We start from the raw sequence: 16,182 nt of genomic DNA, 5'->3' as shown, positions 1-16,182 counted from the left end.
CCGATAGGAGAAAGTGAAAGTAGATGAGAGAGAGAGAGAGCGAGAGAGAGAGAGAGAGAGAGAGAGAGAGAGAGAGAGAGAGAGAGAGAGAGAGAGAGTCTATTCTTTGGGGAGAGCGCGTGTAAACGCGCCATGTAAAACCCATTGCATAGGCTTTTTAACCATTTTAATACCAGTATTTTGGTGTATTTTTTCTATTAACACTAGACAGGGCATGGACTGGCGTTGAGATTTTCCATTTCCATTTCTGAAACACTGGAAATACTGTGGTCTCATTCCTCCATGACTTTTTCAAAATATTTGGGCTTTAAATGCCCGTGTTTTCAGAATAAAAAAACTAGGATTGTAAACACATTTTTTGCAATTTTCTTCCTGCAGCATACCTCCAGTTTACAGCAGCACACCGGGCTGCAGGGCGCTGACAGACAGGTGAAAGTCTCTTCCTCTCTTTCTCCTCCTTTTAACATTGATCAAGTCCGCGCCATCAAAACTCCACGTAAAGTAATTTCACACATATCATATGATTACTGCCATAGATCAACAGTCTGATGAGGCGAACAGAGCTCCTGCACATGTCTACTCTGTCTGCTCGGGGCAGCCTGTCTGTGGATAAACTGAAAGCATTCAATATTGCGCTCCTGTATTTCCATGGACGATCCAAACATGAATATCGACAGCTACTAGTCAGAAACACTTTTTTCAGACAAACCATGCCAAGGAGCCGCTTCAGAGAAATCCAGTGAGTGTGTGTGTGTTGTCTGGGTCGGAGGAATAGAGGAGAGGAGAGAAAGTGCGTGCGTAAAACGTTCCCAAACGGATTTAATGGACAGAGCTCATTATAAATGTATAAATATTTGACTTTTAACAAATGTTATCCATACTGGTTATTTCCTAATATCTAATACTATAGGCCTATAACACTGTAAGCTCGGCTATAGGAAATGTGAGATTAGTGCGTAATAGCGCATTCCAGGTATTCCATGCAGTAAATTCACGATGATTGAAGAGCCTGTCATGTTTTTTAAATACCTTATAGTGGAGTATTCAATGACTTTTCTGTTGATATAGCCTACATATAGGCTTATTTACCCATATCAATGATGTATTTCAATTTCTGCTTGTGAATTTTGAGGCTTTGTTCTTGTTTTCACGCTTTTGAATGCGCGGCTAAAACGGATGGATATGGAAACCCGTTTCCGCCACCTGTTAAAAAAATAATTATGACTTAGCATCTCATAATTATGAGATACTAAGTCATATTTATGAGATAGTATCTCATAATTATGACACTCACAGGCCACTTTATTAGATATACCTGCTTGTTAACACAATCAGCCTGCTCCTCCAAACAGTGAAATCATGTGGCTGCAACTCAATATATAAAGCATGCAGACATGGTGAAGTGGTTTAGTTTTTTGTTTGACCAAACATTAGAATGGGCGAGATGCTGATCTAAGCAACTTTGACTGATTGGTGCGATTGTTGGTGCCAGACTGGTAGTTCAGCATCTCAGAAACAGCTGCCCTCTTGGGATTTTCATGCACTGCAGTCTCTAGAGTTTAGAGAGAACGGTGATAAACCAAAAACATCCAGTGAGCCGCAGTTCTGTGGCTGAAAACAGTTTGTTAATGAAAGAGGTCAGAGGTCAGAGGTCAGAGGAGAATGGACAGACTGGTTCAAGCTAACAGAAAGGCCACACATGCTCCAATAACAGTCTTTACAACAGTAGAGTGCAGAAGAGCATCTGAACACACGAGTTGTTGGCCCTTATGATAATGGGCTGCAGCAACAGATGAGACAGGTGTACCTAATAAAGTGGCTGGTGTAGGTCAGAAATATGAGATTTATTATGATTTATTATGAGATAGTAGCTCAAAAATATGACTTAGCATCTCATAATTATGAGAAACTATCTCAGAGAAACTATCCCCATATAGAACATAAAAGATGTAAGCAGGAGGAGCTGGGAACAAAAGTAGAACACATTTTATTCATGTAATTTTACTTATTTTATTTTCATTGCATTCAATTTCATTTTATTTATTTTACTTTCATTTTATTCAAAGTAATTTTATTTGTTTTCTTTTATGTATTTTCTATCTGTAAAGCGCTTTGCATTCTTAATGTACGAAATGAGTTATATAAATACAATTTGATTGATTGGTTCACTTGAACAGGCCTGAGTTAGTCCAATCAGCTGAAGACGGCCAGCTCGAGTTTCCTGCCTGAACTTGCGTTGCTCATTTCAATCAGTCAAAGTCACATATTAATATTAATAAGTTTATAAATGTTATGACATAGCAATAAGTTTGGTTTTGGAGGAATAGATCTGCTTTTATGGCTCGCTGCTGCACAGCGTTAGACTTTAGTGAAGGAGAACAAACCCCCAGAACAGCAGAACCGAGGCACCACAACCTGTTTGTTGTGTTTACGTGTCGTTTCCTCGGCACGGAAAGTAAAGCGATCAATATGGAGCAGTGGAACCTGCCTGAGTTGTGACTGCCTGGACCGGCTCGGCCGAGTGGCTTCCCTACTGGCCTGTATCTGACATCCTGTTGCTGAAAGAAATCCACCATGTCAGCTGGTTGAAATAATAACAGCAGCTCACTGATGAACACACAGATGCTCTGATCTGCAGCCTGAAGCCTCAGGTCATTTCTACACTTTACTGACAGTAAAAACACTGAAGAGAAGCTGCTGGACTTGAACCTGAGACCTTCAGACTACAGGACAGTCTAACAGCTGATAAACTCTGTTGAAAAGAGCTGGGTTCAATACCAAGACTGGAAAAGCAAGTGAGCAGCGTTCAAACCTCTTCCACAGACCTCAGATCAGTTCAGAGCTGCAGCCTCCAGCAGGCCGGTGGTGAACAGAGATTGTGTAGAGGTAAGACTCTCCACTCTGGAGTCACATGTGGGCCGGGAGCCTGGGATCCAAATCCACCAGAGAGCAGCGGCAAGGAGAGTCGAGACACAAGGTGAGAGCTGAAAACATCGAAGGAAAACACGGATATCCTACTCTGCCCGATACCTCAAACCTTCTAAATAAAAGCACCAACCAAAATGATATTTTGAATAAATGGAAAAAGCAAAACTGAAAACTTGACAAAAAAAGAAAGAAAAAATACTAAAAGGGGAACAAAAGCAACTAATAAACCCCCCCAAAAATCTCAGCTGAGGTCAATAAAATTTTAAAAGAAATCTATAAACAAATCTGCTTTATAACCAGGTATCTAAACCATTTCCAGAAATAAAGCCTCACATACCTTTATATTCAATTTTCAGTTATTCTCCTCCTCCTGGTTTCAGTGGAGAGCTTTATTGTCTAAATGTTTCAGAGGCTTTTCCCCGATGAGAAGAAAACTCTGCAGGAAACACTGAATATTTACATTTTGGGGAATTTTTTGACATGAAAATGGTCAAATTTAAATAACAGTGGCACAAAATATCAGCTGTCAGCAGCAGTGTGTGTGTGTGTGTGTGTGTGTGTCCTGGTTCTGGGAGTGTGAGATCAAAACAGCAGCAGGATGCAACAGCTGAAGGAGTTTTTATGTGTTTTTTTAAATGAAGTTGAGACTTGGATGTGGAACCAAAGGATCTTTATTTACAAAAAAGCGGCAGCAACAGTCACCACAAATTCAGACTCTGGCCTAAAACTATTAAAAAAAAACAACAAATGAAACAGGAAGTCCAGGAAATAACAGGAAGTAAAGGGGTTCAGCAGCTTCCCGTCGTCTAGATCAGGTCGGCCACTGCAGACGAAACAAACAAACAATAATGAACAACAGAGGAAATCAACAGTGGAAATAAGTTACATGGAAGTTGTGAACGTATGTGGAGAAAGTTGAGTGCGGGAATTGACTGAACTGTCAACAAGTCTCACTTCAACAGAAACTAAACCCTGAACCCTGATCCGGTGAAGCCTGACATCTAGTGGTGAGAAGCAGGAAACTGAAGATAGCAGAAGGCCAGTTCAGTTTCCTGCTCTTTACCGTTAGATATCAGGCTTCACCACAGATTTGGGTTCGGAGTTTAGTTCCCGTTTAATGTTAATTATCAATTATCAATTAGCCCGGTACCGTTCATGGGCATCTCGTCGATCTGGGTGGAGTAGTACTGCTCGATGTCTCTCAGGATCCGGATGTCGTCGTTCTTCACAAAGTTGATGGCCACGCCCTTCCGCCCGTAACGACCGGACCGGCCAATCCTGCGACAGGAGAGAGAGTGGGGGGGGGGGGGGGGGTTCCAGGTTACTTTGGGTTACTTTGAACATGTACTACATAAAGGTGAGTGTGTGTGATTGTGTGTGTGTGTGTGTACCTGTGGATGTACAGCTCTCTGTTGTTTGGCAGGTCGTAGTTGATGATGAGGGAAACTTGAGGAACATCCAGACCTCGGGCCCACACATCTGTAGAGATCAACACACGACTACACACACACACACACACACACACACACACACGCACACACACACACACGCGCACACACACACACACGCGCACACACACACACGCGCACACACACACACACACACACACACACACAGAGTCACAGACACACAGAGACAAAGAGTAATGCATTCAATCAACACTGAACTGAACACTCACACAGCAATACATCAGATAAATGATCAAATACTACTACTACTACTAGTAATAGTACTAATTCTACTACTACTAGTACTACTACTACTACTAATTCTACTACTACTACTAATTCTACTACTACTACTAATTCTACTACTACTAATAGTACTAATTCTACTAATTCTACTACTACTACTAATTCTACTACTACTAGTACTACTACTACTACTACTACTAATTCTACTACTACTACTACTACTACTAATTCTACTACTACTAATTCTACTACTACTACTACTACTAATTATTCTACTACTACTAATTCTACTACTAAGAGTACTACTACTACTACTACTAATATTGCTACTCGTTTGGCACTTTTGAAAACAGAGTCAGTGTTTACTGACAATAAACCAATCAGCTAACAGAAATGATATGAAGTCAGGACTACAGCAAAACAAGGCTGTGCTCCAGGTGGTTCTGCTCTACAGGGTTCTGGTTCTGGTCTACAGCGTTCTGGTTCTGCTCTACAGGGTTCTGGTCTACAGGGTTCTGGTTCTGGTCTACAGGGTTCTGGTTCTGGTCTACAGGGTTCTGGTTCTGGTACCTGGCTCCGGATCTGAACTCCTTCATGATGGACTCCCTCTCCTTCTGGGGCATGTCTCCATGCATGGAGGAGACGGTGAAGTTCGCCTCGCGCATCTTCTCTGTCAGCCAGTCCACCTGAAACAGGAAGTGGATCTGAGCTCTAGAACAGACTTCCTGTAGCAGACTGGACTCTACCAGCCCCAAACTACAACTGTGTTGCTGTTGACGACCAGCTGTCAGTCGCTAAGCTGTCAGTCGCTCAGCTGTCAGTCGCTCAGCTGTCAGTCGCTCAGCTGTCAGTCAGTCGCTCAGCTGCTGTCAGTCGCTCTGCTGTCAGTCGCTCAGCTGTCAGTCGCTCAGCTGTCAGTCAGTCGCTCAGCTGCTGTCAGTCGCTCAGCTGCGGTCAGTCGCTCTGCTGTCAGTCGCTCTGCTGTCAGTCGCTCAGCTGCGGTCAGTCGCTCAGCTGCGGTCAGTCGCTCAGCTGTCAGTCACTCAGCTGTCAGTCGCTCAGCTGTCAGTCGCTCAGCTGCAGTCAGTCGCTCAGCTGTCAGTCGCTCAGCTGTCAGTCGCTCAGCTGTCAGTCGCTCAGCTGCAGTCAGTCGCTCAGCTGCAGTCAGTCGCTCAGCTGTCAGTCGCTCAGCTGTCAGTCATTCAGCTGCAGTCAGTCGCTCAGCTGTCAGTCGCTCAGCTGTCAGTCGCTCAGCTGTCAGTCGTTCAGCTGCAGTCAGTCGCTCAGCTGTCAGTCGCTCAGCTGCTGTCAGTCGCTCAGCTGTCAGTCGCTCAGCTGTCAGTCGCTCAGCTGTCAGTCGCTCAGCTGTCAGTCGCTCAGCTGCAGTCAGTCGCTCAGCTGCAGTCAGTCGCTCAGCTGCAGTCAGTCGCTCAGCTGTCAGTCGCTCAGCTGTCAGTCGCTCAGCTCACCTTCCTCTTGGTGTTGCAGAAGATGACGGCCTGGGTGATGGTCAGCGTGTCGTACAGATCACACAGAGTGTCGAACTTCCACTCCTCTCTCTCCACCGCCACGAAGAACTGCTTGATGCCCTCCAGAGTCAACTCATCACTGAGAGGGGGGGGGGGGGAGAGAGAGAGAGAGAGAGGGGGGGGGGGGGACAGAGAGAGAGAGACAGAGAGAGAGAGAGAGGAGAGAGGAGGGGGGGGGGGGAGAGAGAGAGAGAGAGAGGAGAGAGAGAGAGAGAGAGAGAGGGAGAGAGAGAGAGAGAGAGGAGAGAGAGAAGAGAGGAGAGAGACAGAGAGAGAGACAGAAAGAGAGAGAGGAGACAGAGAGAGAGAGAGAGAGGGGGAGGGGGAACAGAGAGAGAGAGAGAGAAGAGAGAGAGGGAGAGGGGGGGAGAGAGAAGGACGAGGAGGAGAGAGAACGAGCGAGAAAGAGAGAGACAGAGAGAGAGAGAGACACAGAAAGAGAGAGACAGAGAGAGAGAGAGGAGAGGAGACTAGAGAGAGAGAGAGAGGGGGGGAGAGGGAGAGGAGGGTGGGGGGAGAGACAGAGGGAAACAGAGAGAGAGACACACATAAAGAGAGAGGGGGGGGAATAGAGAGAGAGACAGAGAGAGACAGAGAGAGAGAGAAAGGGGGGAGAGGGAGAGAGACACAGAGAGAGAGAGACACATAAAGAGAGGGGGGGAATAGAGAGAGAGGGGGGAGAGAGAGAGAGAGAGAGAGGGAGTGGGAGAGAGAGGGAGCAGGAGGGAGAGAGAGAGAACTCAAACCTCGTACACAGGGACGTCCTATTGGCTGTCACTTGATGACATCATCAAAAGCAGACATGTTAAACATGACGGACATGTATTCATCTAATCATCAATTTGGAAACCCCTACATAGCATGGTGTGTTTTTAGATAGATAGATCGATCTATTATCAAATGTTGCATATTATATTAGATTCTAGATATATAGATTATAGATTGGTTAGACTTTGGATCGACCTGCTGATAAATCTGTAGAATCTTTTAAATCTCTACTTAAAACTCCTTCTATAGATCTGGTTTCATGTAATGATCCTTTACGGGTTTTGATCTTTCACGGTTCAGCGGCGTCCCAGAGAGCAGCGGACTGACCGTTTGACCAGGATGCGGATCGGGTCCGTCATGAACTTGTTGGTCATCTCCAGGATCTCGTGCGGCAGCGTGGCGCTGATCAGACACACCTGGGTGGCGGGCGGCAGGTAGCGGTACACATCGTAGATCTGCTCCTTAAAACCTGAGCAGAGAAGCCAAAATATCCAGTTTCTCATTAACATGTTTTTTTTTGTCGTCGTTGGTGTAAACAACAACAGGAAACTGAGAATCTGAATTAGTTTCTATCAGCTGATTTCTCGTTTTGCTGCGGATTAAAAACGACTTTCACACGTCAGAGTGGGACATCCAATCAGAAGTCTCTCTCTCTCTCTCCCCCCTCTCTCTCTCTCTCTCTCTCTCTGTCTCTCCCTCTCCCCCCCCTCTCTCTCCCTCTCCCCCCTCTCTCTCTCTGTCTCTCCCTCTCCCCCCCTCTCTCTCCCTCTCCCCCTCTCTCTCTCTGTCTCTCTCTGTCTCTCCCCCCCTCTCTCTCTCTCTCTCTCTGTCTCCCTCTCCCCCCCTCTCTCTCCCTCTCCCCCTCTCTCTCTCTGTCTCTCTCTGTGTCTCTCCCCCCCCCTCTCTCTCTCTCTCCCCCCCCTCTCTCTCTCTCTCTGTCTCTCCCTCTCTCTCTCTCTCTGTCTCTCTCTCTAATCTATGATGACAGAAGTGATTTAGTTCCAACTAGACTGAGCTAGCAGAGCGTGTTTTGGAATCTCTCTCTCTCTCTCCAGTGTAGAGTGAAGCTCGCTCGCCCAGCAGCTCTCTGACCTGTTTCACTATAGAAAATGCAGCAGCCAAAAGCTCCATTTTATTCCAGTTACTGAATGTTAGGAAGCTCAGATCTTGGTGGATGATGAACGCAGAACTCAAGAGATACTGAAGAAGAAAATTTATATTTTAACTGGGTTAAAAGTCTTGTTTCCATCAGCTGGCAGGAGAATCACAGTGAGCTTTGGAAATGTCGTTCGTTCTGTTTCCATCGGCTGAATTAAAGCAAATCGATCGGCTTCAAAACAGGAAGTCTTCACTCTGCTTCATGACAGACGAGTTTCTGTCGCTTTTCACCATGAAATGTTTATTGACAAAAACCTTTTCTGCCTCAAACGAGCAAACAAGTTTTTTTTACGAAACTGAGGGAATTTTAATCAAACTGGACTCATTCATTCATCCTTTCTAATTCAATAAATCCCATTTCGCAAAAAAACTACTTGGATGGAAAACCAGCTACTGGACTTTAAAGGTAAAATCCACCCGAAAGTGTTTTACAAACTATTAGATCCTATTAAGACTTCAACAGAGTTGATGAAGCAGGATCAGTGGTAGAAAGTTTCCTCGTCTCCTCTGCTCCAGATGATTTTATTCAGTTATTGTATATTTTATCATGTTAGAGAGGATGATTCCTTTAAACCTGCAGAGACAGGAAGTGGCTCTCACCTTTGTTGAGCATCTCGTCGGCTTCGTCCAGCACCAGCATCTTGATGGCTCTCGTCCTCAGACTCCTGCGACGAATCATATCTGAGGAAACACAAAAACACAACTCAGCTTCCTATTGGCTGCCTCGGTCACACTGACACACCGGACACCAGCAGCACCATCTTCATCTTCATCAGCGGTCCCATCATCAACAAAAGCCTAAATTTGGCTTTCAGAGACTAGCTGTTAGCTAAAATAAGAAGTATAAAAAAAAACTAAAAAAAAGTAACATAAAAACCTGAATAAAATCTAATAAAAAATGTGTTGAACCCAAACAAGAAAACACACCCTGCTGTATTCCTGCAGCGACCCAACTTTCCCCGTGTGGAGCTCCAGACTCATTCCAGGCCTCAGCGATAATAACTAAAGCTAGACTGATTGATAGATAGATAGATTGATTGATTGATTGATTGGTAGTGTGACTGACCGAACACGCGCCCCGGCGTCCCGGCCACCACATGCTGGCCGTAGTCCAGCTTCCTGATGTCTTCGCCCACGTTGGTTCCTCCGATGCAGGCGTGGCACTGGACGCTCATGTAGTCCCCCAGCGCCAGGAGGACCTGCACACACGCACACACACACACACACACACACACACACAAAACGTAAACAACCAGAACGGACACAGCTCAGCACATGGTACCAACCGCCAGTTGTGATTGGCTGGGCGAGGTGTGTGGGTGTGGTTACCTTCTGGATCTGTCCGGCCAGCTCCCTGGTCGGGGCGAGGATCAGCGCCTGGGTCTCCCTCACCTGCAGGACGACACAGCAGCTCAGAGGGTGTGTGTGTGTGTGTGTGTGTGTGTGTGTGTGTGTGAGTAAGTCGCAGTATTTCTAATATAATGTGGTAAATTAGCAGCCGTCCAAGATCATTTCTGTTTCAGCTGCTGTGATGCATGAAGCTGTTTCTTGTCAATAAAGTTTAAAAAAAAAAGAAGGATTTAATGCTTCAAGCACCAAAAGCATGTTAGTGAACAACAATGACCAGAATTCATTGCGGCGTTGACCCAGTGTGTTGGTCAGACTGTCACTAGCCAAGACAGCCAATCACATGTCAAGGCTTCTCTGCTGATGCTCTTCATGAACAACAGGTCTGGCAACAGAGTCCAGCCGTTCAAAGCTTCCCAGTTCTCTACAACTTTTATTTGAAAGACGGCAGGAAGAAGTGTCTCAGAAACACTCCCCCGGGCCCCGCCCACTACCCCAGGCCCCGCCCACTATCTGTCCAAACAGAGCGACACATCGACCAAGTCTCACAGTGTGAACGCTCCTCTGAATTAAGACAAGTCTGAGCCAACATTAAGTGAAAAGAGGAACAGTTAGACAGGAGGATAATCCATCTGCTCTCAGCTGTGTGTTGTACTTCACTAAAGTAAAGTATCAATAATCTGATCACAGATCTTTCCTCATGTCTGTTTTCCCCCAACGGACCGCTGGGCTGGGAGACTGATGCTGATGATGTACTTCTGCCAACTTAGGATTTTGCACTATGTTTTTTTTTTTTTGGTAATTCTTTCTTCATTTGGGAAATTCAAGAATTTACATAATTTAACTTTCATTCCTTGTACAGAAATGAGGATCATCACATAGTAATCACAGCTGTATCCTGTAAGCTCCGCCCCCTTTCTGCCCCGGACAGAGAGACATGCAGACACATGGAGGAGTTTTCCTTCTCCACCTCCTCTGATACAGTTCTCTTCTTTCCCCTTTGGTATTCTATATTTTAACATTTCTTATGATGCTGCTTTGAATACATCTGTGATCACCTGGACACTGAAAACGAAAGATGAATACAGAGAAATCACACAAACACTGCAGTCAGACTGAATGTTCTGTTTCATTCTCTTAAAGTCATTTTGATCTAAAGGCTTCTGCTTAAATGCTTGAAATGAGTTTCTTAGTCAAATATAAATAGTGAAGTTGATCCTATGCATGAATTTCTTTCCAAAGCCTTTGTCTTTCCATCAAGGCAAAGAATCTAAAATATAAGATAGTTTTGATTTGTTTAACACTTTTTTGGTCGCTGCATAATTCCATTTGTGTTATTTCATAGTTTTGAGTCTTTACTATTATTCTAAAATGCGGAAAAGAGTAAGGAATAAAGAAAAATGCGGTGTGTCCAAACTTTTGACTGACACTTTTGATGCTCATTGAAAACAGATAAATACCTGGATGTCGAGACACTGCAGCACGGAGACGCAGAACGTTGCCGTCTTTCCTGTTCCAGACTGAGACCTGCAGAGACGGGAGAGTTCAGATTCAGATGTGTCTGGCAGATAAAGCAACAGTTTAGTGAGAGAAACCACGGAGAGCTTACTGAGCGATGACGTCTCGGCCTTTGATGATCTGTTTGATGGCTCTCTGCTGGATGGCCGACGGCTTCTCGAAGCCTGGAGGAAGAAAAAATCAGTTCAGGCTCAGAAACTCAGAAAACTGCAGCATGGAGACAGAAGACAACCAGCCACAGCTTCAGAAGAGCATTCATTTATGCTTTTTGTTTCTGTAAAACACACTATCCTCATAAGACTCGCAGCAGTTTGAAGCTACAATACTGTGATGTTTACTAGTGCCGCAACAATTAGACGATCGTCAGCAACCGATTAATCATTTTAGTCATTTATCAAGTAAGAATACCAAACATTTGCTGGTTACAGCTTCAGAAATGTTATTTTAATTATATCATCATCATTATAAATGAGTACTTTGGGTTTTAAGTAAACAATTTTAAGAATCGCTTTGGGTTCTGGTGACTTGTGATGGGCATCTGTCATTACTTTTTACATTTTATATACAAAATGATTAATCGAAAAAATATCCTCATTGATAGTTTAATCAATCATGAAAATAATCATTAGTCACAGCTCTAATGTACACTATGAATTCATGTCAGCAATAGAAAACTGGGCAAAGTCAGTTTAAAAGACTTCATCCTCCACTTGAGACTTGACTTGCTGCATGAAGAGAAGACTTGAGACTTGACTTGACTTGGGTTCTGGTGACTTGGGACTTGACTCTGACTTGTACTTTGATGACTTCAAAAGGTTTCTAAAGTCTTGACTTGAGATCTTGTGTTTGTGTAAATGACTTAGATTGAAAGTGATGAGATTTGTTCCAGCGGACGACTGAATTTAAATTCTGTTTTCTGAATTTGTATGGAATGATTGAATTTATTGAAGTTGAAACTGATTATAGAAATCAAACTCATGATGCTCTTACCAAGTTTTTATCCTATTAAAACCATATTGCATTGAAAAGTCCTAGATATTTAGTTTTCTTTAAGATATTAAATTGATACTGGACTTGGTAATCTACATTAAGACCTAAGACTTAGTCAGTTACTGTAATTGAGCAGCTTTTTGTGTACTTGTACTCTAAAGTCAGCAATTTGACTTTTCCTTCAGTTCTGTCCTTCACTCCATTTTAAATCCCATCCACCACAGAACAGATTTTGTGTCTCTCCATTAGCAACAGAAACTTTGAAGACTTTACTTTGTTTCTGCACTTTATTTTGTCATTTCTAATGTTTCCAGTGAAAAGAATCTAGTTTGAACTCTGTCCTCTCTCCTTCAGATATCAGTAACAGTACTTCTACTTGAGTAGAACATTCCAGTACTCTTTCCACCACTGCTGATTTGTACGGAGAGAGCTTCAGCTTCACACCAGACTCCAGCAGTTTCATGCTGCTTTGCATATCGGCTCAGGTTAATAGCAGGTAGACCATGACTTATACTTTCTAACTATTCGTTACGACCCACTCCTCAATTCGGCACACCTCCAATACACAATGCAGCACTTATTTCAATAACATTTACAACTTTTATAAGTGATTCGTCTCTTTACTCCCATCCTCCTCCACCAAAACACACCGCGCAGAGCGGCAGCAGCTCTGAAAGTTTATATCTGAACTCAGCTGGTGGATTATTTATCGATATTACGAATTTACCGTAAGACCCGAACAGTTAGCAGCGACGGAAGGAGGTCTGAAAATCATCTTTTACCTTTTATGTACGTTTGCCGATAAGCAAGGCCAAGCTGAACTGCGAGCTAGCTTAGCATAACGTCTCTTCACACGACAGAAAACTGAACGTAGCAAGCTAAAGGCCCGGTGTGATCCGGTCTGCTGTGGAAGTTCTAATAATAATAATAATAATAATAATGAGAATACTAACTACTACTTATAAACTACACAGCAGAGTAGATACAACCATATCAAAGGTTTTTAGGGCGTGATTTAAACGATCACAGCAATAAAAAGTTAGCTTTAACATTATGAGCTAACTCTCCGGAGGCCGCGCGGATCCTCGGCCTACCGTAAGCGTAGATCCCGCGCAGCAGGTCCTCTCTCAGCCCCATGGTGTCGAAGGTCGGCGTGACGTCCACCTCCTCGCTGGTCTCGAACTCCACCTTCGTCATGTCTTCCTCCTTCAGCAGTCTCTTCCTCCCGGGCACCGAGGCCACAGCCATCTCTTCTGCGTAGTTTAAATCCCGAAAATAACGGCTCAAAACACGACTGCTGCTCCGGTACCGTCGGATCCTGATAGTACGGGAAACAGAGAAAAGACCGCCGCACGTGTCGCGTTGATGACGTGTAAAGAGAGCGACGCAGCGTACAACCTACGTCACACCTGGGAAAATAAGATAAAACGATGATCCCGTTTTTACACAAGTTGTTTTTAAATTTGAAGACTTGCTGACTCGGTTCTACCAGTTTTAATAAAGAAAATGCAGATCTATTTCTCAATCGATATATTTAAGCAAAATACTATTTACATAACCTAAATATAAGTCAAATGTAATACCATGTGTTATTTTACATATAGCCTACTGTACACAGACGTGTTAATGCCATGTCGTGATGATCAAGGCATAATTGAAAACAAAAGAAATCATTTTTCAGTGATCAGTTACACTGATTACTTCATAAGTGAATTTCTCTTCATAGTAATTGAAAAAGTAAGTCTACAAAAGACAATTGAAGTCATATGCTATTATGGATCTTTTCCTGTGGGAAAGTCAGAGCGGCTTCAGTAATTAGCTTTAGGAGTGTAGAAAAATGTAAGGCTCTGATATAAATACATAAATAGGCATATAGATCATCACTTAATATTGACTGCATAAAGCTGAACTTTTCAGACACTTTCCCACAGAAATAATAAAAAAACATATAGGACTATAATAGCATATGATTTCAATTGTCTTTTGTAGACTAACTTTATAATAATAACAATAATAATAATACACTTTAGCACCTTTCAAAACAATTGGTACAAAGTGCTTTACAACAAATAGTAAAAATGTAAATAAAGTAGTATAGTTAAAAACAACTACAGCAACAAGAACAATGAAGTAAAAAAAAAAATAGAACAACTACGAAACAAGGAATAAAAAATAAACACAAATAAAAATAAATAAAATAAATATCAAGCCTCTACATAAACATGTAGAAAAATGTTATTTATTCCTATAGAGGGAGATTCAGTTATCAACTTGCTGACTGCTAGAAAAAGTCAAACTTTTGTCCTTGTCTGCCTCAAATGTAAAGAAGAAAATAAACAATGTAAATAATGAAAGTAGTTTGATTAATCAAAGACAACTGGTTAGCGAGCTAAAACTCCCGCGCACAAATTAAAAAAAAAAAAAAAAAAAACTCTCAGCAAACAAAACTGCGGCTCTTCCTGCGGATGCCCGGCCGGCCTGACCGGCTCTGTTCGCCGTACTTCGTCACCGTCATCGAGGTGAACGACCGAGACGGCTGGAAGGTGGCGGGCCGCGGCCGGCGCGGCTCGAGCTGCTCGGCTCGCAGCTCTCCCATTTCCGGGTGGGGGTGGTGTCCGGCGGCGCTCTGCCCCCTGGAGGAGGAGGTGCAGGTCTACCCACCACTCCAGGTGGATGGTGGCCATCACCCCGGCAACCCCGCTGCTACTGCTGGGATACCTGCCGCACTACGTCGCCAAGGTCAAAGCCTTGGTGAAGACGCTCTGGTCCAAACGAGGTCACACACACACACACACACACACACACACACACTCACGGAGTCTCAGTGAGTGTGTGTGTGTGTGTTCAACTGTCTTCTTACTAGGTTTTCTTCTGGTTTAGTGTTTCTGTGTTCTGTGTGTATAATGATCATAATAATAATAATAATAATAATAATAATAATAATAATAATAAAATAAAACAATACATTCATTAACGCATGGGAATAATACTTCTATGGAAATTAGCTATTCACTGTTCGTTTGCATTATCTGAGGTTTAAATTTCAAACTGGTAACCGAGTACCTGGATAATTGTTTACATCCCTAAAATGGATGTTTAGTATTTTGTAACAGAACTCCTCATATGAGCATCAGCGCCCCCTAGTGGCCAAACAACAGGCTGACAGGTGTTTTCTCCAAAAGTACATTTATTTATTTATTCCACATTTCTGCAGCTCTGTACAGTAAACAGCCCACACTGGTACCAAATAATAACTGATGTACAGTAGGTGACATTCATCACTGGGAAATATACATATGTGACAGCTATTCAGGTGTATAAATTACTAATAATTACCATGATAACGCTCTCAGCAGACTGAAGCTCAGCTGTTCACACTCCAGACTGCTGATATTTCCGAACTCTGTATTTTCTCAAGAGTTAAAGTTTTTCCAGATAAAAGCAGATATTCTGGTTCTGTGGAGAATCCCTGGATCAATAAAACCTTTCATTTTATTCAAACTCGGTCAATTCTGATACGAATCATCAGAAATTACAAAGAAAAAACTGAATCCACATGTATCAGAACTAGTATCGCAGGTGATCAATCTGATATGCAATGTGATTGATTTGGCATGAAATCCAAAGTGTATTGATTACTGCAGCGTTGGACATCAGATTCCAGAACCTTTCAATGACTTTAAAGGTGAAACTGAAGGACTCAAAATTGCCATGTTTGGTACAACATGACACTGGTCAAAACTCATCATGGAGTGTCATTTTGTATTCATAATCTTCAAAGAATCCTGGTGAGAGCTGAGGCGTACTGATGAGTCTGGGTGCAAAATTTTAATTTAGAAAAGTCCAGTATTATCAAGGCCATCTGTCAAAATGTCTCAGACAGCGCTGGTCTGATCTTGATGAAACCTGGAGGGATGACGCACCTTCACCGTGTTCCAGTGTTTAAATCCACTACACAATACACTGTTTGGCCTCATGGGGGCGCTGCGATTCATTTCTACAATTAAAATTTCTAACGTGGAAACTCCCCCAACTGACACGTACCTGACTGTACACATCCAGCTAATTACACCGGCTGGCCTGCGCTATAAATAAAAGGTCAAGTCTCCGACCCTTTGTGTGAATCAGTGCAATATTGATACTGCAGAGTCGCCCAGGTGTCTGACATGTGACACAAACAGAAGAAGAGAAGAAGCAGCGGCCTGAGAGACGCCGCGCCTCCAGAACCGATCAGGATCATTTTGAAAACA

General features: G+C 43.2%; 1 protein-coding gene across 2 annotated transcripts; it reads right to left on the bottom strand.

Moving 5' to 3' along the window:
* Positions 1 to 3,581: 3,581 nt before the first annotated feature.
* eif4a3 (eukaryotic translation initiation factor 4A3) lies at positions 3,582 to 13,306 on the bottom strand. 2 transcript variants are annotated; one of them, XM_078290469.1, is made up of 12 exons: positions 13,027 to 13,298; positions 11,034 to 11,106; positions 10,885 to 10,951; positions 9,407 to 9,469; positions 9,144 to 9,276; positions 8,678 to 8,758; positions 7,247 to 7,388; positions 6,092 to 6,230; positions 5,193 to 5,308; positions 4,320 to 4,427; positions 4,079 to 4,206; positions 3,582 to 3,751 (listed from the first exon to the last, which is right to left on the bottom strand). In XM_078290469.1, exons 1-12 carry the CDS (start codon positions 13,178 to 13,180, stop codon positions 3,735 to 3,737), a joined length of 1,221 nt encoding a protein of 406 aa, XP_078146595.1. In that variant the 5' UTR covers positions 13,181 to 13,298; the 3' UTR covers positions 3,582 to 3,734. The 2 variants fall into 2 exon arrangements, with proteins under 2 accessions (XP_078146595.1, XP_078146598.1); XM_078290472.1 differs by lacking the exons at positions 3,582 to 3,751; positions 4,079 to 4,206; positions 4,320 to 4,427 and adding an exon at positions 4,997 to 5,053 and having other exon boundaries at positions 5,153 to 5,308; positions 13,027 to 13,306.
* Between the last annotated feature and the right edge of the window lie 2,876 nt (positions 13,307 to 16,182).

This window comes from Centroberyx gerrardi, chromosome 3 (genome assembly GCF_048128805.1).
Source record: "Centroberyx gerrardi isolate f3 chromosome 3, fCenGer3.hap1.cur.20231027, whole genome shotgun sequence".
Lineage (NCBI taxonomy): Eukaryota > Metazoa > Chordata > Actinopteri > Beryciformes > Berycidae > Centroberyx > Centroberyx gerrardi.
Note: the sequence above shows the minus strand (reverse complement) of the source record. Positions and strands in the feature narration are given on the sequence as shown.